The sequence below is a fragment of the Podarcis gaigeae genome (assembly GCF_964106915.1).
Source record: "Podarcis gaigeae genome assembly, chromosome: 6".
Taxonomy (NCBI): domain Eukaryota; kingdom Metazoa; phylum Chordata; class Lepidosauria; order Squamata; family Lacertidae; genus Podarcis; species Podarcis gaigeae.
The window spans coordinates 40,246,937-40,269,815 of NC_139682.1; the positions used below are offsets into that span (position 1 = coordinate 40,246,937).

The 22,879-nt window shown below is 43.8% G+C and overlaps 2 protein-coding genes across 13 annotated transcripts in view; one reads left to right on the forward strand and one right to left on the reverse strand.

Moving 5' to 3' along the window:
- The window catches only part of SRGAP2 (SLIT-ROBO Rho GTPase activating protein 2), a 201,514-nt gene extending 199,475 nt beyond the window's left edge, over nt 1–2,039 (reverse strand). For 3 of the 7 annotated variants that reach the window (XM_083745467.1, XM_083745465.1, XM_083745470.1), the window contains exon 1: nt 1,786–1,909. The gene's annotated coding sequence lies outside the window, so the exon portion shown is untranslated. Of the gene's footprint in view, nt 1–1,745 lie in introns of all 7 variants that reach the window. The other 4 variants (XM_083745469.1, XM_083745468.1, XM_083745466.1 and 1 more) reach the window with 3 other exon arrangements.
- FAM72A (family with sequence similarity 72 member A) lies at nt 856–16,033 on the forward strand. Of its 6 annotated transcripts, none has more exons than XM_083745644.1 (5): nt 856–891; nt 3,141–3,340; nt 8,392–8,469; nt 9,702–9,826; nt 11,898–15,114. In XM_083745644.1, exons 1-5 carry the CDS (start codon nt 871–873, stop codon nt 11,990–11,992), a joined length of 519 nt encoding a protein of 172 aa, XP_083601770.1. In that variant the 5' UTR covers nt 856–870; the 3' UTR covers nt 11,993–15,114. The 6 variants fall into 6 exon arrangements, 3 of the variants coding, with proteins under 3 accessions (XP_083601770.1, XP_083601771.1, XP_083601769.1); XM_083745645.1 differs by having other exon boundaries at nt 869–891; nt 3,245–3,340; XM_083745643.1 differs by lacking the exon at nt 856–891 and adding an exon at nt 2,180–2,418 and having other exon boundaries at nt 3,245–3,340.
- The last annotated feature ends 6,846 nt before the right edge of the window (nt 16,034–22,879 follow it).

Here is a 22,879-nt window from a genome sequence, read left to right on the forward strand (position 1 = left end):
CCCTGAAATACAAAGAGAAATCACTAAAACCTTGTAGACCATCCCAATAGCTCCTTGCAAGGTCAAAAACCATATTAGGGAAATACCTTTACTAAGCCAACCAAAATATCACAAAATAGTTTGCAAGCTTTCGAATTATCCAGTATTCTTCATCAGAGTAAAATTAATGATGGTGATGCCCATGAGTGAGAGCCTCAAGGGAGAATGTGGAAATAGACAGCAGACATTCAATGAGGCATTTTAGGTGTCATAGATGTTATCAGATTCTAACAAGACTGGCTGGGAAGAAGAAGCATAACCATAGCCACCATCCCAAGTCTACCCTGACGTAGTGTTCTGAAGAACTCAAAACCTTGCACACTGTTTTGTGATATTTTGGTTGGCCTAATAAAAGTATTGGGCTAATATGCTTTTTGAATTTTTCTCATAGTACAATACAGCTACCTTTACTTTTTGCAAGCTCAAGGCTGTGCTTTCTCCTTTACAAGAAGTTAGCTGTTCAATTCAAAAGTCAAAAAATGCAGCAACATTTGAAGGATATATGCTGTTTTCCTCTGTCCTTATTTACGTCATAGGCTTGCACAACTTGTGACCCACCAAGCTGAAAACATTCAATTAGTTGGTTCAAGTGCTTGAGAATCTGGCATCTGCCACCCGCCCAATAGTCCCAAGCAAAACCAGAAGGTTTACTGAGTCCACAGCAAACCATTGCACATGGGTGGTGAGCTGTATTCAGCTTGGTGGATCACAGTAAGTGTACAGATCTGATCTACGGGAAGTTAGGAATCCAGCCCTGCCTTTCCTTCTTGGTGCTGCACTTTTCAGGGAGATGATGTAAAGAGGAAATGCATCAGACTAGGAAAAGAGTTTATGGCCTGGGAGGATGAGAAGGTAGGTATATTATTGTCTGGCAAGTAACACTAGACAACTGGCTTAATGGGGCAAGGGAATCCCTCCACGGGAGCTGCTCACCCAGGAATATTACGAACTAAGACCTATATTTGAGAAGGAGGAATACGCTGCTATGGGACTATATTCTGGGAATCTGAGTATCGCGGACTTAGTTCGGGAAGGACCCTCGCTCAGCCGCAGAGCACACGCTTCGCATGCCAGATGCTCCAGGTTCGATCCGCTGCGTCTCCAGGCAGGGCCAGGAAGGAAAGGTTCCCGCCTGAAAGCTCGCAGAGCCGCTGCCAGTCTGTGTCGACGCCGCTGAGCTTCGTAGCTTGGACCGACTGTCTGATCTGGAATGAAACCGCTTCAAGGCTCGTTTGCGAGCGCAGAGAACTGCCTTCTCCGGGGATGCGTGAGGATCCCTTTAAAAAGAGCTGGGCTTCGACGGGGCTGTGGCTATTTGTGGAGGAATGCTTCTCCCTCGGGACGAGTACGGGATGCAGGGAGTCCGGCTCCCCCCACCCCCCCGCTTGCCGCAGTGGGGAATATTATGGGATGGATGGGACACCGACCCTCTCCCGGTGGACTGGAGCACGGGACGGCTCGGGCAGGGCGCCTGTGCTCGCTGCGGGCTACCAAGGGAACCAGGCAGACAAGACACACGCGCGCGGGAAGAGTATTATAGGATGGAGACTGCTGCTGTACAGCCTTCTGGAAGGAGTGGGCTTCCTTGTGCTGGCGGGAGGCTAGCATTACACGAATTGCAGCCAAGTTGGAAAAGGCGGGCGGATCCCGCTAAGGGGATATTATGGGATAGGGGATCTACCGCAGGGAATCTGCCACGGGCTCACCCTGAACTCGGGATTCCTCCGTCCCGGACGCGACTGTTACCTGCAGTGCTGCTGCTCGGACGGCGAGTCCTTTTCCCCCATGAGGCGCGTTCCTCAGGCCACCCGCTGCTCCCACGGTCCGCTCCCCTCCGCAGCCCCGCTCCAGCGCCCCCGCCCATTCCACAGAGGAGCACCAATCGGGAGGGGAGGTTCCGAAAGCTGGCGGGCGCTCCAGCCAATAGCCGCGCCCCGCCTCCCTCCTTCCTCAGCCTCGGTCCCGCCACTTTTCCGTATTGGCACCGCCCACCCAGGACCGAGACGGGGCCACTCAGAACGCTCGGAGGGGACAGAAGCGGGTTGTGACCACGAAGGGGCGGGGCATGCAAATACGAGCCCCGTGTGGACCAATGGGAAGCAAGGGGGCGCGTCCTCATGCCCCGCACGTAGGTAGGAACGAGAGATGGTCAGTTTATCCAATGGCAAGCGGGGAGACGTGGGTTGTTGTCTTTTTTACAAATCAGGTGCCGGAGGCGGGCCAGATTTCCCCCAATGGGAGGCAAAGCCGCAGATTCAAACTGACAGGGGACTGGGAGGCGACGCGAGGTCTTGCTTCTGAGCATCCCTCGCGCACTAAAGAAAGGAGCCGTCCAGGTTGGGGTCGCTGGCAGGAGGCAGGGGAATCCGGAGTCAGTCAGTGAGTGGCTGAGGTGGAATTAAAGAATCCTAAATTGGGGGCAGTAGGATTAATTGGGAGGCGGGCATGTTTCCTGCCCTCGGTGGTTGGGGAGGAGGGAATGATAGGAAGGACCCCGGGGTGTAGGGAGTGAAATAAAGCAGAATTAGCACTACTGCCGGTGCCACATAACACCCGTTCCGCATTTGGCAGCAACTAAACTTTGGAACTCCCTGCCAGTTGATATCAACCAGGTCCTTTCGCTGTCTTCCTTTCCCGGCCAGCTAAAATAGTTCTTGTCTGCGCAAGCTTTCACAGATGCTTAGAAATGCTGGTGTGGATTTCAATCAGGTCTAGCATTTCTGGATGTTTTAAAACATTGGAATTTTTTTATTGATTTTACTATCTTATCTTTTTGTATATCCCTTTTTTCTTTGCAATCAAGAGGCATATAAATTTGAAGAAATAGATATTGCTAAATAAGGGAAACAGTCTTGGATTGGGGGAGGGAGAAAATCACCCTCAATTTAATAATTAATATTGTTTAATGCTGATTAGATAGCCCCCAGTAGAGATTGGAAGGACCATCACCACACTTGATAAGGGTTTTAAACTGTGTGGGTAACAAGGAACGAAGAAGGTTGGTAGTCAAAGCTGATAAACTAAGAGTGCCAGTAAGTCCTGTTGGGGAGAAGGACCTTGCTGGCCCCAGAAGACAAATTATTTTTCTACCCTGCTGAAAGAAGCACAGGGGCGCCCTGGAATCTCCTCTGGATCAGACTGGCCTTGCCATGTCCACCAGCAGCTGCAGTTTTGCAGACAGATGTGTGACTGTGCTGTGCTGCAGGTTTTGCCAGCAAGTGCTAAGTTCCCGGGGCATGAAAGCTGTTCTCCTGGCTGACACAGAGACAGATCTCTACTCCACAGACATCCCTCCCACCAGGTGAGTCAACACAAGGAGACTCAGAGAATCTTGAATTGGCTGTAATTTTCTGTCCCGCAGTAAGTATTTTGCTTGGCATATCTCTCACATTTTTTAAAAAACAACAACCTCAAGGATATACAGTGGTATCTCGGGTTACAGACACTTTAGGTTACAGACTCCGCTAACCCAGAAATAGTACCTCTGGTTAAGAACGTTGATTCAGGATGGAAACAGAAATCACACAGTGGCGCAGCAGCAGCGGGAGGCCCCATTAGCTAAAGTGGTATCTCAGGTTAAGAACAGTTTCAGGTTAAGAACGGACCTCCAGAATGAATTAAGTTCTTAACCTGAGGTACCACTGTACTTCATTGTCCCTGAACCATAGTGACTTATCTGCATTAGTTCTAAGGTCCTGTTTTGGTGGTCTTTCTCATTCTTAACTCAGTATAGTGTAATGGTTAAGGTGCTGGACTACGATCTGGCACACAAAATTCAGTGTAGCCATAATGACAAACCTTGGGCCAGTCACTGTCTCTTGACCAAACCTACCTCACAGGGTTGTTGTGAGGTTGAAAAGGGTACAGGAAGACCCCTGTATGCCACCTTGAGCTAGGAGGAAAAGTGGGATATAAATGTAATAAATAAAAATAATACTAATGAAGGGTCTTGGCAGAATACACTGCAGTAAAGGTAAAGGTACCCCTGCCCGTATGGGCCAGTCTTGACAGACTCTAGGGTTGTGCGCTCATCTCACTCTAGAGGCCGGGAGCCAGCACTGTCCGCAGACACTTCCAGGTCACATGGCCAGCGTGACAAGCTGCATCTGGCGAGCCAGCGCAACACACGGAAACACCGTTTACCTTCCCGCTGGTAAGCGGTCCCTATTTATCTACTTGCACCCGGGGTGTTTTCGAACTGCTAGGTTGGCAGGCGCAGGGACCGAACGACGGGAGCGCACCCCGCTGCGGGGATTCGAACTGCCGACCATGCAATCGGCAAGTCCTAGGCACTGAGGTTTTACCCACAGCACCACCCGCGTCCCTTATACACTACACTACAATCACCTAAATTGATCTGCCAAGTTGCTGATGCTGTGGCTGCTATCCTAACTCACATGTGTGCATGGACTATGAAAAGAGGTATGTCTTAACCTTTTCTGTCCTTCTGGGTCTTTCATGCACTCATGTGGCATACAGCCCTTATAATATCTGCCATAATGTAGGAAAATATTTTCATTTTGTAAAAATGCAGAATCCAAGACTTGAGGTCAAAATAAAATATTCAGAACATGGGCTTTCTAAAGCAGGCCTGCACAACTTCTGTTATGTTCAGCTCTGGAAATCACAGCAGCCTGTGTAGTCTGTCTTCCTTAATCATCTTAAATTATGAAAGCGGGGCATGATTCTAATATTAGAATAGCACCACCAACGCTGTAACAGTAGGAGAACTTAGTGGCATGCTAGAACTGTCACTTTCACTTCTCTTAATAGTCAGTTTCTGGTCTACAGTATTTGTTGTGGTAACAGTCAAAAGCACAATGGGGGGTATTGTATAAACCACAAGAAGACATAGTATCTGCTTTCCTACATCCTCAGTGATGGTGAATCAAAGTGCAACTTTCAAGCATGAGAAAAGGAAGGAAGGAGTGTTGGAAGATGGCGGCAAGTTTCATTGGTGACGACATTAATATACTGTACATGTAGAAAATCATAATCATATTTAATCAAAACTTCTTAAGGGAACCCTAAACTAATGTCACAGAGAGCTAGTGCCATCAGGGTGCCTTACTCAAGCTTCAGCAATATGATTGCACATTCAGTAATTCATATGGATAAAAAGATGGCCTATCCTTGGGGGTGGAAGGCTTAATGTTTCTGACAAACAATAGAATAATATAATCATATAGTTGGAAAGGACCCAAGGGCCATCTAGTCCAATAATGTATAATGCAGGAATCTTAGCTAGATCATACATGACAGGTGGCCATCCAACCTCTCATTAAAAACCTCCAAGGAGAGTCTACCACCTTATGGGAATCTGCTCCACTGTCAAACAGCTTTTACTGTCAGAAAGTTCTTCCTGATGTTTAGTCAGAATCTCCTTCCTTGTAACTCAAATCCATTAGTGTGGGCAACAAGGAACAAAGAGGGTTGGTGGTCCTACCCTCCAGAACCAGAGAAAACAAGTGTTTTTCCATCTGACAGCCCTTTAGAATCTAATTTTTACTATCATTATTAACTGAGTTCCCAGAGAGTAAAATGGTCAGCCAATACTGCTGATAATTTATTTGAGAAGATATACAACAGGCATCCCCAACCTTCGGCCCTCCAGATGTTTTGGACTACAATTCCCATCATTCCTGACCACTGGTCCTGTTAGCTAGGGATCATGGGAGTTGTAGGCCAAAACATTGGGTGGGCTGCAGGTCAGGGATGCCTGATATACAAGGCCAAAGGGAACTCCACTTGGCTTTCAGGTGGGTAGAACTGGAAATTTATTATTTTTAAAAATATACATAGGAATCTGTTTTACATGGACTCAAAAGAGATGAACAGACATAGAAGACATTGGTCTAGCTCAGTATTGTCTACACCAAGGTAGCCAACTCTGATTAGCCCCAGGCAGCATGGTCAGTGGTCACAATGAGGGGGCATCTGGAACACACAGTTGGCCAACACTGGTCTATAAGGATGGGCAGTGGCTATCCTAGGTTTCAGAGTCTTTCCTAGCCCTACCTGCATATGCTGGGGAGTGAACCTGGGATCTTCTGCATGAGAAGCTTGTGCTCTAGTACTGAGCTATTATCTCTCCTGCCCCATACGTAATAGTTGTATATCAGTGCTCTGGGAAATGTACAGATTTCAAGAGAGCAAATATAAAATCAAAGAGTAAAATAATTTTGAACTGCAAAGTGTAAAACGAGTTGTTAAAAACGACACAAAACAGCTTGAAATTACAAGTCTTCCAAAAGCCAACATCAAGATTCATCCAATACAAGTAAATATATACTTTAATCAAATGACAGAAATGTTTCTTAGCTGAGACTTTCCCCACACTTCGATATTATATGGTATAAATGTTAAGTAACTGACAAAACCTTAATTGAATTTATTCTGTGTGGTTACAAATGGCATTTCTATGATAATGTTGAACAATGAAACAACGCTGACTATTGCTATTACAGAAATGTGTTAATGGAATTCAGCAAACCTCTTACTTCAAACTGAGATATTAAAAGGAAAGCTATGTTTTAGTGCCTCGGGAAATTATTTATCATGATTGGTTTCTTTATAATGTAATAATTGATTAGCATGGCAGCCGGGGGTACGGTACTCTGTTAGGGCTGAGCGGTTAAGGGAGAGCTTAAATGTTGAGGAGCATCTACATTTTGAAACTCTAAATAAAACATGGCAACACTATAACTGATTATTGGTCGTAGCTGCCTGCCACCTGAATCCTATCTACCATGGCAACTCCCAGGGATAGTTTTTAATTTTCTGTCTAATATAGATCAGCTCTGGGAAGAGGTCTGTCTGCTGTGAATTATACAGAAAAACTGTTTAATCCTGTCAGGAATGCAGTAATGATCAGACTGCTTCATTTGTAAGCAAAGGAACACACATCCAAGAGCAAACACAGATTAATGGTTGTTGAAAACTATTCAGTTGCAGGTGCCGATGGAATGATTGGTTGTCGCTTCCTCTGTTGTACAGGATGCTGTCGGCACTCTTAATAAGTCTTCTACACCTGTTCATCTCATTCTGTTGCTATGATTCATGGCTAGCGATAGGTAAAGTGGCTCTGGGCTGCAACGCTGATGGAATGGTCACGCTTGGCTGTAGAGCCCATACCTCCCTCTGCTTCATCATGAGAACCAGAAACGAAATTGCTGTATTGAGTAACAAATATCAACAGACTAATTCTTGGACAGAAGCTCTATGGTAACATATTGCACTGGCTGGTACGATGCTTCCACCTGGCTGGCTACACCAGGAGGCTGGGTCACACAATTTGGAGATGTTTTTAGGATTGAAGCAGACTAATCTATTGTTACTAAAGAGCAATAGTGATTCTCTTAGCTATTGTGGAATGAACTACAGGGTTCAAACTGCTTTTGCGCCAAAGGCAGTTTTGACCTCTTATCTGATATGCTCCTTTTGCAAGCTTAGGCAACAATCCTGAAACCTCTTAGTGTCATGTGGTGCAATCCTTTAAACTAATGGAGCTTTTGTAGGAAAATTTGCTTCAGAACTAGGCCCACTTTGGAAGAAAATTGCTTTCTTACAATGTGATCTTATGCATGTTTAGTTGGAAGTAAATGCCACTGAGTGGACTGGGATTTGTTTTCTGGTAAATATGAAGAGGATTATAGCCTGATCCAAACTTTCCCTTTAACCCCTTACCTAGACAAGTGAGAGGACTGCTAAGAGGCAGAAGGACAGAGCACTTTGTCTGTCCCTCCAGCAACCCCCTGTATTTCTGCCTGTGAAGGACACTTGGACTCTTCCATGCCAAGCACTGCTTCCTGTCCCTCTCTGTCTCCTGCAGCTCCCTACACTACTACTCAGAGTGTGGAGTGGTGATCATTGGCCATGTTTCTTGAGGCTGATAAGAGTTGGAATTCATCAGCATCTCATGGGCCAAGAGTTTCCCCTCCTTGCAACATAGGAGCCAATAACTAATGCCTCTTGTCTTAATTAGAGTGAAACAGCATTTCATATACCGGTAAGTCATGGGCATCACAACTTTATAGGGTTTGCTAAAGTGTTTTCTCCAACAGGCAACTCAGCTCGATCATTTTTGAAGAGACAATGCAAGGAAAAGACTACCTATCAAAACTCATTAAACTAAAAGCTGGATCAATGTACAGTTATGTCGTATATTGCCTTGCTTACAATGGCTGTTAGCAAAGGGAGGTTTACAATGGCTGTTGGCACATATAGATTTGTAAACTAACAATAAACAAAGGGAATAGCGTTCTGCTGGAACTTTTATTGCTACAATACTTCACATTGTGAAACTGTGATCAAGTTCATTTTTAACTACCCTCAGTCTATTTCTCCCCCCAGTACTGTCGGATTCATTGGAAACTGCTATTTCACAGAAATCTGCAAATGTAAACTGAAGAATGTGGCCTGTTTGAAATGGTAAGTAAGTAATGCTGCAGTTTAACTTAGCATAATGTTTGGAACAGCTGTGCGGCCGCTACCTCTTCATTCATTTGTGTGCAAGAGCCTGAAGCGGACCTGATTATCTAACATTCACTTGAATTTAACTATCAATCATCACAGAAGTCCTTGGCTGACAATGTCCAGGATAAATTCCAGCAATAAAATGGTTGGCATAAAGAGCTCTCAGATTTACTTGGGATGACTGGACTGTTCTGATATCCTCAGGATTTCCAAACTATGGTAGTACAAAGCAGAATAGGTTGCAGTATTGGCATGTGTTATTTTCACTTGTAGTGCTGCCCACCTTTTTCCTGGCTTTCATTCTGTGCTTTAATAGCAGTCAGACAGGCAGAAATGTGGCAGGTGAAGATTTTCATTGTGCAGAGAGGGAAGGAGTTTTTCCTCCTTAATTTCTGCATCTCAGTATGCTGTTGATGGAACAGGGACAGGGTTAAAATAGGGAGGGGGCAGTAGTAGCTGAAATACATAAACCCAAAGGAATTTGACTACAATACTGCACACATCAAGGTAGCTAGATTGCCAGTGGGACATAAGATAGCCTTCTCTGTGGCCGCTTATTAGATATTTATGAAACAGCACAATAATTAGCAAATCATGATTTTACCCTGTGGCTTGTGTCCCCCAGCCCCAAATCAGAGAAAATGTAGAGAAGTTCAGTATAGATTCATATCTATTCAATTTTCTTCAATTTAATGGCTTTTATTCTAAAAATCTATCAGCTACCATAAAATGGTCCTGGTTTTAGTCATCTCTGTGTGAATTTGTCATGACATCAATAATCATTATATGCCATGCTTTCTAGAGCCACAGGGATCAGTAGGTCAGTATTTTCCCATTTTTGTGATATGAGGTGAGGTGAGCTTATGTTCTATAAAATAGTTTTTATATTTAAGAACAGGCAACATCTGTTGTTAATACATTCATAATATAGATGCCCATTTGGGGGTTAAAAAGAAAGTTTCAGGCTGAACATACAGGCTATTTCTGGACTGTTTCCCAAAGGCATCTTGCTCAGTATTTAGTCAAACATTCACAACTAGTTTTACTGGATGGGGTGGGATCCTGTTTTATTAACTTGCTGTTTACCATGAGGACATTCATTTTACTGTTGATTTTAGAGCTTACTCTTCTGTCTACTCTTTCACCTAAGAAGCTGTGTGTCAGATACCCTTTGTTTGCTTTTCTAGTGGGAATGTCGTAGGATACCATGTGATCGCTCCATGCAAACCTTGTTTGCTGTCCTGCAACAATGGGCACTTCTGGATGTTTCACAGCCAGACTGTTTTTGGAATCAACAGGCTCGATTCTTCCGGTATGGAAAATTTCATTCCACGCACAAAGTTTATTGTTCTTATCCCCTTGGAGTGTTCTGTTCCAAAGCTTGTACTACAGTGAATTGGGTGCCTCTTAGAAAATGTATACCAAGAGAGTTAGACATACTTCAGGCTTGTTGGACCTACTTTAATTTTTATTAAAACGTCATCATACTCAGGGGTTTTACACACTTCCAAGTTAAGGAACAGGGTGCCTCTGACCACAAGCACTCAGCCCGGGAATTTTGTTTTTAGCACCAGATCTGAGTTCACAGTTCATAAAATAGCAATCCAAAGGGGGAAAGCATGAATTAAAAAGAAGTGATAAATACTCAGGCAAAAACCATCTTGAACTGCCATGTTTGAGAACAAGGCCTCAGATATATAACAGAAGCATAGAATCATAGCATCATAGTCTCATTTCTGAGCAACAATGTGCAGAGCTGAGTGGAGTGGGAGGCCAGCCAACCAGAAGAGTCTCTCAGGTATACTTGCCTGGAGGTAGAGTCAGCATCCAAAGTCTGGTCCGTTCCTAGGGTTGTGCGAACAGCAATTCACATGGTCAGAGGGGTCAGGGAATTCGATGATCATGGGGTCAAGATGAGCAGGAACCAGCAAGGTAGGGCCAGAAACTACAAACATTGTTACCAGCATCTGGCTGCTGCTGGGAGCTCTGCTTAAGGCAGCTGAATCAAGCTGGTTCTCACCAGTGCCTTCTCCTCTGTGCTCTTGAAGGCTGATCAGCTGCAGGTAGAGTCACTCTGCCTTCTCCCCCTTCAGGCTGATGTTCAGGTGAAGCTGACTTCTAGTCCATGATGCACAGAGTTAGAATTGGACCCCAGGGGTCATCTAGTCTCACCCCTTGCAATGCAGGAATGTCAACTAAAGCATTTATGACAGAGCATGTGGGAAAGAACTGAATGGAAGCACATACCACCCACAAGCCACACACTTCACCACTGCCTGCAACAGAAACACTTCCCTGCTGTTCACAAGTTCAGCCGCTATGCGAAAGGGCTCTATATGTGTGTACTGATTTCTGCACAACAGGCTTCAGATGGACACTGCCCCAGTCAGCATTTCTGCTGCATGCAGTGATGGCAAGGTGTGTCACTGAGGAATATACCCAGAGTGGGGCCAGGTCCTGTGACACCCCACCACCGGTGTCCTTTTCACATGTAGTGGTGGGTTGTGCAAACCTCTCTCATTTAAACTACCTTATAGTGAAGGAAGGCTGTTATAGAACTTGTTTTCTTGAGAAAGAAACTGTCCCTGCTGCAGCAGTAGGACCGCTTTTAACAGGGGTGAGGAAAACCTTTGGTCCACCAGATGATGCTGAACTATAACTCTCATCAGCCCTGGCAAGCCTGGCCAGTGGCCTAAGTTGGCAGGAATTGCAGTTCAGCAACATTTGGAGGGCCAACCGTTTCCCAAACCTGTTTTAAAAGAGGAGATTTTGGTAGTTGTTGCTCTTCAAAGCTCTTCCGCTCTGTGACATAAGAAGCTACAACTTGCTTTCATATCAGGTTGGGGAACCTCAGGCACAGCGACTGAATGCATCCACCCATGCCTATCTCTGGCCTTCAGGACTCTCCACAAAGTTCACACTGACCCGTGCCCTTCTTGAGTACTATTGCCTGGTTGGAAATCAGCTGTGATAATGCATGGTTTGTACAACCCTCTGGCTTTTGTATGGCTGGAATGTAGCTTAATGTGTAAAGGCTAAGATCTGTCGTCATTTTACCACCCACTTCTGCTTCACTGCCCCACCCACCACTAGCATTAATTAGGCCCTCAGAAGAGGACATGGCCCTTGGGCTACAGAAGGCTCCCTACCCCTAGTTTATAGGAACCTAGAAGTTGGAAGGTTGACTGGCCCCACTCTAGAATGTGGCATTTAAATACGGAGGTGGAATTATAGGCTTAAATTGCATGTTCATGTTACTTTGTTTATTAGCCTTTATCTATGGCTAGGGTTGTAGTTTCCTTTGGCAACGTGTTTTGCTTCATTAGCATGAGATCCTGGTCAGAGAGAGTGCAATGGAAGTTTTTTTGCCTTTTCTTTTTAAGGTACAAACTTACTGCTTTGGGGCAACTTGCCAGATTCAGAAGAAAGCACGGATGAAGACGCGTCCAGCATCTCTGAAGACGAGTACATCCGATAAATGTCATCAACAATGTGCTGCATGGTGCGCCTCTCACACGGACAAGAAACATGATGTGCAAATCCCAGCAAGGCAGAGGGAAAGCACTTCAAAGGGTAATAATACCTGTTGACCTTACACCGTCTGATCTGCTGGGCATCCTGTTGTACAGGACGACTAGGATTTGAACGTCAAAAGGCAGCCCTTGCTCCCTTTCCAGAGAGCTGCCCCCCATGCCCCCTTGGCTTCCGCAACTGCTTGCTATTGCCCATGTCCTACAGGATGGCGTTTATGTACAGAAGATCAAGGAATGAGCTCCACATTGCCATCACTCATGGTTGCACTAAAAAAGGTCTAGAAGTGACACGGGGAAAGATCCAGTGGTGTTTGATGCGGCAAGTTATCTGTTGGCCTGCATGACTCCTTTTCCCTGTTTTGCTGGCTGAGTCAGGGGTTGTGCATAGCCTCTAGGAACCACAGTTAATGCTGCTACAGAGCGCCGGCTGTGAATACTGACTCTGTGCTGTTGGCTGCCTTCCAGAATCCCATGTTTGCATAACATATTGGGAAGCTCTTAAATCTAGGTATTTCTGCTTCCCTCGTGCAAGCGCAGCACAATGTTTGGTTCTGCTCAAAGGCCAGATTTCGAGGAAACCTACTGAATAGCTTTTTCTCTGCCAGCGCACATACGGCCAACAAGTGTGAGGACATCGCCTGGAAACTGGCATGCTTCCCTGCTCCTGATGGAAGGAGAAGATGCAAAGAAATGCTAACAAAAGAAAACAGAGACCCCAGCTTCTGGACCTGCAGATATCCCCTTTAATGCGTGCAATCAAGAAACAAAGAGGCTTAAAAGAATAGTGTCCAAGAGACAGCATTTGTAACTGTGTTTGCCTGTTTCTCCAGTTGTTTACAAGAAATAACAAGCAGTGAGAGTGATGCTGAAAGAGAATGTAGTAAATGCAGGGCCAGGTTAAAAAAAAAATTCCTTCTGGTTTCTCTACTGCTGGCACAAGAGTATTCCCTATGTAGCTAGTGGCACAGTGCCTTTTGGAAAGAAGGTAGCAACCAGGCATGGCTTGAATTGCATCTAGCCAGTGGTGCACTGAAGTCTAAAGTAGCAGAAGCAGTTAAGTAGCTGCAGGTAGAACATTACGCTTTTTCAGAATGATGTAAGTGTTATCTGGAGCATGATTTTTTAAAAAGTGTACTAATATCTTCTTTGGAAGAAGGAAAAAATATGAGAATTTTCAAGCTGTGTTGATACTTTCAGCACACTAGTTTATAGGGCACTTTAGGGCCTGGTGCAGATCCAGAATCTTTGCTGTGGTGAGCCTACAACTCTAGTCCCCACATTGCTTTCATTCACTTGAATGGAGCTAGTCATAAGTTCAGGGAGCAGCTTATTCCAAATGCTTCCTGGATTTTGCTGGTGCTGTTGGTGTTTGCAAGATAGCTTGGGGAAGATGGTGCTGAATGAATTTCCAGAAGTCGGTTATGTTTTTATGTTTTCTTGGTGTGTAGGTGTGATCATTATGTGAAACCCTCCAAAAGTTATAGACTGAGTTATTCATAACAGTGGAAGTGTCTGTTAGTAAGTGGTGCAGTGAGGTAATTTAGACTTTCAATTTAATGAGTGTTCTCTCTCTCTCTCTCTCTCTCACACACACACACACACACACACACACTTTGGATCAGGGGTGAAAAGCCTCCAAATCTGGTCCTCATAGTTCTCTAGGTCACAATTCTCACTTTTACACTGATTATTTTTGCATGGTTGGTATGCGTCCTTGAACTCAGATGCCTCCTACTTTTCTAGGTAGATGATAGAGAAGTGTGTGTGTGTGTGTGTGTGTGTGTGTGTGTGTGTGTGTTGGTCTAGCCCACTGCACAAAAGTAGCTTTTACATTTGTTGTTCCACCCATTTTTGCTGCTGGCCTCAGCCACCACTAGCAGGTGGCCTCAAAGGGAACGAGGCCTTCAGGCTGCAAAGGGTTCTCTATTCTTGCTTCCTATGGTGTAAATTACTTTGCTTACTTCAAAATGTGGTACGCCAGCCCTGCTGTACTTTCTATGAGCCCTCCTGCTCATTCTGCTGAGTGAGGGCCTCACCTTCTGCCCCAAAATGCCTCCCTGCCAACTCCTTTGCTACCAGTTTGCAGCAGGTTCAAATGTCTATCAGCTATACGAGCTGTATATAGTAATAGTCGGTGTGCTGTGTGTATTCTTCGGTTCCACAAGAACAGAATTCAGTGTTTGGAGATTCTCACCTTTTATTTATTTTTAAAACTGCTTTCTAGCTGTTAAGGCTTCCAATATAAGCCTGGTGAAATCTCTGATCCAAAACAGGGGGCTTAAGCTGCTGCTTTCCTCCCAGCCAGCAGAAGCAAAGCAAATAGCGAGCATCGTTTACCCAGGTTATGGAACTCAACTTCTCATGGAACTGACTTCAGTTTAATACCATCTTATTTAAAGCACAAAATATTTGCAGCTTTAATAAGAGCACCCTTTGTATACACAAAATCTGCTAAGGTAACGCCTGTCCTAAAAAAAATAATCACAAAATTCACTCTGAGAATGTGTTTTAAAGTGAGAAATTGACTTAAAATGTCAGAAAGATCAAGACCTTCAGTTGTAAAATAAGAAAGGCAAAAGGTGGGGGAACAGCACTCCCAACAAATCAGTTGTGCAGTAGGATCCTGACCATGTTTACTCAAAAGTAAGACCTACTGAGTTCAAAGGACATTGCTCCCTACTAGTAAATTAGTTTAGGATCAGGTGACACCCGAATGGGGTATGGGTAACTGCAGAACATTATGGAAGGGAAGCTCAATGCACCACTGCCAGATTTAAGTGGCAGCTAAGTATTTTGAAGAACATCTAGCTTAGCCATTAGAACAATTGCATTTTGTTTATTTGTTGTGTGTGTGTGTGTGTGTGTGTATACACACAAACAGTGAAAAAGCAGCACCATGTGTTACTTAGTTAAGCACAAATATTAAAAATCCTGTGATTCTTGTAGCTACCCTAGGACATAAAGATTATAAACACCTGTTACTTTGTTCAGTGTTTGCACTCAGCATCTCCTGAAAAGAAGCCTCAAATAAACAAGCAACACCATGCATATCTGATGCAGAATGTGAGACTTTGGCAGTGGAGTATTATTTTTATTCTACGAATTGGGAAGTAGAGGTGTAGATCTATGGAACCAGGGGAGCAATGACCCTCTAGATGCTGTTGCACTCCAATTCTCGTCAGGCCAGTATGACCAGTGATCAGGAGTTGGTGGGAGCTAGAGACCAGCAACACCTGGAGAGTTATGGGTCCCACCACCCCACCTAACCCTAACCCTTGCTCTAAAGCAACTTTCAGAACATATGCTGGACCTTTAAAAGGAGTCATGAGTGTCTTCACATGGAAGCATTGTGTAGGGTTCAGCCATCCATGCCAGAAGTATTGGAGAGGGCCTAGGTTCAATCAATAGCATCTGTTGTCAAATGATCTGGAGTAGCAGGGCTGTGAAAGACAGCAGGCAGTGCTGGGCTAAATGGACTTACAATCTGATTCACTATGAGAGCTTAATGGGAGCTTGTAAAAGATAAGAAACAATTTTGGGAAACCATCTGGGTTGTGTAAGCAAACTGTTGCAGGCAAAGGATGATAACAATCCTTCCAAACTCCACGGATAATCAGTCGGATGCTGCATAGGAAGAAAAATCCAATGAGAAAATTAGGATGCAATCCTAAGTCCTTGTCTATGCATTAACGCTATTGAATTCATGGACCTTACCTCTGAGTAAACCTGTATTGGATTGCGCTGTTAGAGGTACTCCAAATGAAAAAGAAAGTGTGCATGATTCAACAGAATCCATGACTCAAAAGTGCTTAGTTCAGCTGAATTATGTCTCTAAGTTTAGCTCTTGCCGGTCTGTCTGCTGTCAAGCCACCCCAATTATAACACTGCTTTGATCAAAGATGCACAAGGCTAATATTCACTAAAGTTTCGGTAGTAATATTAAAATACAATGTGGGCATAAGCAATAAACTGATTTATTTGTTGTCCGTCATACTGCGAGGTAATAGTTCATAAATTTTCAGCATAGTGTGGATTAAATTACTTTTCATTGTACAGGCCCTAATCCTGCTGTGAATGCAACTGGTTGTGTATGTTATATTTATAAATGGCAATATTCGAGCACAGGGAGGTCAAAGTAATGCTGCTTGTTGAACTCCAAAAACCCGAGTACATAAACTACTATTGAAAGTGTGTGTGTGTATGTCGCTAAAACAAGGCATGCAGGCATATATGCATACTTGTTGCAGTGGAGAAGAAGAATCAAATAACTGTCCTCAGAATTTCAGGGGGGGGGAATATCCTGATTCTGCACCTGCTTAAACTAGAGCGCTCTCTCTCTCTCTCTCTCTCTCACACACACACACACACACACACACACACAGTGAGCACATACATACAAACAAGTGGCCTATTTGGGTTTTGAATTTGAGACAATGTGAAATGCAGAGGCTTGCCGTACCCAAATTGGATGGCACGAGAAGAGCCATATAAAATCTGAATTCCAATAAAAGCAAGGGCACTTGCTTTCCCTCAGGTCTGTTTTAAGGTGCCGCACACTTGTGTGCAACAATATCAGTGTTAATGGTGATGCATTTTCTTTTCTTTTCTATGATGCATTATTCAACACCAAGCGTAGCTGGCTGCACAGGTTGAACAGAAGGAAGGAAGAGGGGAAAAGTCACAGCAAGACAACGATAAATCATTTCAGCTTCTTCCCAAAAGGAACTGTGTTAAGAAGGGGGAGGGATCATATCAATTCCCCCCATTTTTCCAGTATAATTTAATGTATAACCTCTAAAAAGCATACGCTGAGCACATGTATTGGTTTCCACTGAAAGGCAGCCATTGCTGTGATACAAGAGGCCAGCTCACAAATGCCACATTGCAAGGACACCGGAACAAAAGGCTGCCTGTAATAATTAATGATGCCTTTTTCTGCCTATGAGGCAAGCTGAGTGTGATGGAATTAAAACCTACAGCAACTAGAACTGGACTCTCACTCTTTAGCCCACTAAAATTGCACCTGGCCATCTGGGTGCATGTTATCCAAGAGGATGACTTTGAACAGTAGAGCCTTCCATAAATGCAGGATCCATGATGCAGTGCTATTATGCAGGCAGCAGTATGTCCATATCTTGCTGTAGGCAAATAGCTCACTCATATGTGTGGTTTCTGTTTGAAAGAGGACACGGGTGGGGGGGAAGGGTGGAAAGTGTTCTAACAGGCATGTTTTGTCTGCTCTTCCCATGAACTCTATAACCAGCTTGCCAAAAGCAGCAGCCACATCTCAATGGTATCTTGTGTGCAAACATTCCTAAGTCTTTCATCAATGCTCCTTGTCAAAATGTATGCTTTAAACTAAAAGTGGTTGCACTCCTCATTGATTTCTTTTACTCAAACGGAGCTAATTTTGGACAGCAGTAAAAGAAAACAAGATGCCCAGGTCTGGACTCTTCAAAAGAAATCTCACGCTTCATGTGGTTTTGGCAGCTGTTTGCCCATCATCTGTGGTTCTTCAAAATACTGACAATTTGATGTCTCTGGGTAACATCATACTCCAGGAAAATTAGCTCAAAATGACTCCTACTGGCTTCCATCTGTATGTCGGTGTACACAGGAACTTGTACGTAAGCTTGAGAAGCCAGGAGCTTTCTCAATAAGGAAGCATCATGCTGCTTCTCTCCAACAACACAATTCTTTTAAAGTTCATATTAAAACCCTACTGAACATTACACATCACTATTTTTGCAATTATGCCGCCTCCTTTAATCATATTCTGATATTGGATGCAACACTGCAAATTGTATAAAATGTGTGCACATCATTCTTTCAAGGAACCCAGAACCACAAGATGTGCATAAGCATGACCACAGATTTCCAGAGCACAATTGCACCTACCGATCTGTCTATTTAGATGTATATTGGTGAGTAGGGGCTTATGTATGCACAAACACACACACACACACTCAGGGAAATTGCATTAAAACAAACATCAATACCAGGCCCCCTTCACGTGCCACTCATTTAAGAGGGCAGCACAGATATGAAGGGGCTGCTGGGCCATTTGTTTAACCCCCCTCTGAGGATGCACAGCTCCTGCTAGCCCCTCACCTGCTGATGTTTGAATCAGGAAGTCTTTTCTGTCTATGTAAGCTGCCTGCATGATTTAAAACTCTGTTACTAAAACATGGGGAACCACTAGGGAGAGAAAAGGCTCCTTGCTTTAGACATTTATTCTTCAACGGGTGAGGGGTTGGGGGAAGCTGCGCATCTTTGGCGGTGGGCTAAACAAATGGCCCCGGAACCTATTTACATGAGTAGCATGCACAGAGTACTCTAGCTGAAAGCAGGCCACTGATGTCATTGTCTGTTGTACTCAGTGGAATTGGCTGCAGTAGTGGATAGAATTGTTATAGAATAGGATCTACTAACCACATGCCTGAAGGTATTCATTCATCTTATCTCAGCTTTGCTCCTACTGGTGGAAGATGTACCAACAGACAGCCAAGATGGTGGAGAAAGTATTGGACTAAGTTTAGGGAACGTACAGTCTTACATTTGGGAGGGAACTGCCTCAAATGTCTCCCCCTCCAGCCAGCACAATGAGAATATTACTGCGTCCCCCTGTGTTAGCACTTTGTGACATCAGCGGAAATACACCAATTCCCACCCCCATCTCACACCTATTTGCATGTGTACCAATGGACAGGGCATCAGGGCTTTGTTTGTTCCAGAGCTTAGCATCAGCATTTATTTTCAGTGTCATGGTCTGTTCCTGAAAGGAACGAGGTGTTACTGAACAGATTCAGAGCATTGTCACTAAGAGGGAGCCTCCACACAACCAGGATGAGAAGAGTTTCCAGATCAGATGTTTCTGTTTCCAGACAGACCTGAACCTCAGCATTTCTTCTTTAGAAATTAAGTACTGTACTCATTAAGAAGGAATGTGGGCATACTTTCACCACCAACCCAGCTATTCAATACACACTTCCACCATTTGGTGGACATTTTGTTAGGAGTAAAACCATAATTTGGAGCCTTTGGATCGCAGTGTCCAGTAGCTGAAATGAAGCATGACACAGTTTTATGGGGGAAGAGTGAATGGAGGACAGACTGCGGAGATGGGTGGGTAACCTTGAAACTTTCTTGTTCTGTCAAAAGAATCAGACTGAGATTTATTCACACCTTCAAAAATTAACCTGATGTGCTTAAAGAGAGGGTGAGTCTTGAAGCAAAAACATCTGGGCTCTCCCTTTTTTCGCCTGCAGAGGATGGGAGAGGCTCCCCTGTGCAGAGGCAGTGAAGTCTGGGCATGTCAGTCTGTCAGATTTATTTATTCAGTCACCCAGACTGGAGTAGTTGCTTTTATCTTAGCAGACAACTGTTCCACCTAGTTGAGGTAATTCTTCCTGTTATGAGGAGTGCCCACAAATACGTTCATAAGCCAAATGGCAGCTTCCTCAAGAAATAATTCCCTGTTCATGTCCAGCATGCTCTCAGCTGATGCGTGAGATCTGACCATTTCTGACATGCCGCACTGTCATTTGATGTCATAAGAGAAGAAGCTAGGGCAAGGTTGGCCAATTGGTGTTATATTTGCCAAAGCACCTGTAGTTCTTAAATGCCTGAGGCAGGTCCCCAATAGATAGCAATCCTTAATATGGGATGTTGTGTCCAACCGAATTCTACTCAGAGTAGATTCAGATTGAAATTGATGGACTTTGGTTAGTCATGTCAATTAATGTTGATGGTGATCAAGGGAAGGATGAGGACTCATTGCTGGAGAAGAAAAACGGGCTAAGCGTAAGCTGAACCAAACATTGCCAGTGTTGTGAAACACCATACATCAGCAGTGGCCAACCCAAGGCCTTCCATATTTTGCTGGACTCCCAACTCCCATCATTTCTGACCACTGACTGTGCTAGCTGGCTCTGCGATAGTCCAACAATATCTGGAAGGCACCATGTTGGCTACACATGTGTCACAGATGTACTATCAGCAAGAAGTATTTATCAGCTATTTACTTTAATATTAATAATCAACCAGCTATATTGATTATTCTTTTTGGCTTATGCTGTCTATTCCTTGCACAGATTTGCAACTATGGCCATGCCTTGTTTCTGTTGCTGAATGGTAGGGAGGCTTGCTTAGCACCTTCATTACATACAGTATCTTTAGGCACCAGGCAAAAAGGTTTCTCTTCAACCAGGCCTTTGGCTAATTAACAATCTACAGATTTTTAAATATTTTTTGTGGGAGGGGAGTTATTGGTTTGTTTGTGTTTGATTATGTATTTTGTGTTCTCATTTTGTATTTTTATGTTGTGAACCACCCTGTAATCTTTGGATGAAGGGCTGTATATTTAATAAATAATAATATATATTTCTTTATTTTTTTAATAAATAAATAATAATGAAAATATTAATAGCCTGTGGGGATTCTGGATCAATGAATCAGAGCTCTTGAAACCCCCATGCTGGCATGTCCTATGTGATACATCCTGAGAACACCAAGAAACCAAAGGTTTTCAGTTTGATTTGATTTGATATGGCAAGAAAAGACTTGCAAAAGCCAGTCAAATTGAAAGAATGAGACACACTGCATCAGAGAAAGGATTTATTATCAGAAAGCTGCCTAAAATACAGGTTATGGAATGGAAAAAGATAAATACCCATGGAGAATAGAAGAGACACTGGTATTTTGAAACATTCACCTTTAGGTTAGGAACAGCATATTGTAGACTGGAACATGCATGGTATCCTTGGGAACCAAGAAGTAGATAATAAATCAGCGGTGTCAGTGTTTATCAGAAACCTCAGCTAATCAAAGATGCAGTTATTGTAGGAACAAAGAAACTCCAGGATTAGTCCCGGAACCCCTACAATGGTATCCCAGTAGGGTTTAACCTGGAAAGAAAAAGGTTCTTTAATTATATTAGTCTATCTGATTCCCTCCCCCCTTCCGAGATAACCAATGCCTGGATTATCAAAGGAAGGATGCACATTAAAACATAGGCCAAGTGGAGCAAATGTAATATCCCAGTATCATTTACTGTCAAGCACCAATCCTAATGGGAAGCAAAGTTTCCCAAATCTATAACAGTTTGCAGTTTTGTGGTCTATATTGTCAACCCTTTGCCACAGAAAGTCAACAATAAAATAAACACTGCAGTGAAACAGTCTCTTGGAAAGAAAGATGAGAAGGTGCAATTAAAAAGACAGTCACTCTGCATCTGTCATAGAGGAAAATGTATCTTATCTTGACATTTTCACACAATTTACATCCATTTTCTAATTGTTGGAAACTTCTTAGCACACCTGCTAATTTCAGGAATGATGGAAAATTTACTCTGCTCCAGGTGGGTAATTTCCAGTGAAAAACTAGTTCAGGAAAAGGTACTGCTAGTAAACACTTGCATTATCAGATTTCAAAAACCTGATACTCATGCTTTACTGCTAAAGCAAAGTAGTGAAAATCATAGTTTGAAAACAGTATCACAATCATATGGGTGGTTTAATATATTGGCCAAACTCCTTCATCTAAAATATTCAAGAAAAATGTCAGCTGAGGGAGGAGAGTGAAAAACCCTTTGTAAAGCAGTCGTTGCTTAGCAACCTCCCTCCTCAACTTTCAGCCATCTTTTCTCACATTTAAATTAGAAGGGCTTCCTTTTCCAAAATTATTATTCTCTGCTGCAGAATACTGCACGGCCAAATGAACCCGAGCTGGTAATCTGCAACTCTGTGTGATTCCGATTGCATAATGCTTTGTGCTTTCATAAACACAAACACATGCCGGTCTTACTAGGTGGTATGGAATGTCCACGTGATTTTGTTCAGATCATTCCTGGTTCCAGAACTGAACAGCCTGACAATCATATCCTGCCCACCCAGCCCCCACTCCAAAATGACAGCTAGCTCCAAGGATAGCAAGGACCTGAGGCAATTGCCGAAAAAGCTCCTTTGGGGAAGAAAAAGACTGGCAAAGACCATTATCCAGGAAGCAAAGATTTAATCCATGCAACAGCATAACTTCATGGGCTGTAAATGAAAATTTAGGGAATGTGGAGAGTGGCAGGAAATATTGGGAGGGAGTGCCCACTACCTTTTGGAGTCATTCCATGTGGCAGGAGTGCCAACTTGGCCCCACAACCGTGAGTGCCTCGGGCTGTGGGTGCCATGCAATGTGCATGGCCCTGGCATTGAAATTTGTGGGTGCCTGGCGTCTTCATGGGGAATTTTGTGGGTGCTCAGGCACCCAGGGCCCCAGGGAGTTGGCACCTATGCCACTTGAGGACCAAGTCTCCCAAACAAATTACCCCGCTACTCTCAGTTCTTCCTACAATGCGTTTTAGTAATGCCGTTCAACATAATTTGATGCAATGCTTTTAAGCTTTTTTCAGACCTTTTCTGAAAAATTCATGTGGCTTTTCACATGTATGCTTCCCTGGATGGCGTGGGGGAGAAGAATACAAAGCAAAGCAGACTTGTGGAGCAAAACAGTGCATTGTAGAAAGGCCAGCCTGGGAGGAAAGAGGCAAAAAGAAATGTTTCATTCACCCAACTCCCACACTGTCAGAGGAAGTGCTAAAAACTTTAAAATAAAAACCAACATAAGGTAGAAAGGCTGCACAATCCCTCTCTACATTATCTACACCATGCATAATTTTATACACTTCTATCATGCCCCCTGCCCCCTTTTACTTACCTGTTTTTGTTGGGGGGGGGTTAAGTTAAAAAGACCTTGCAAAATTTTCTCATTGGGGAGTTGCTCCCCTTTCCCAGTTCTACAATGGCTCCAGTATAAGGGTCAGGCAAGGAGAAAGGGCAGAG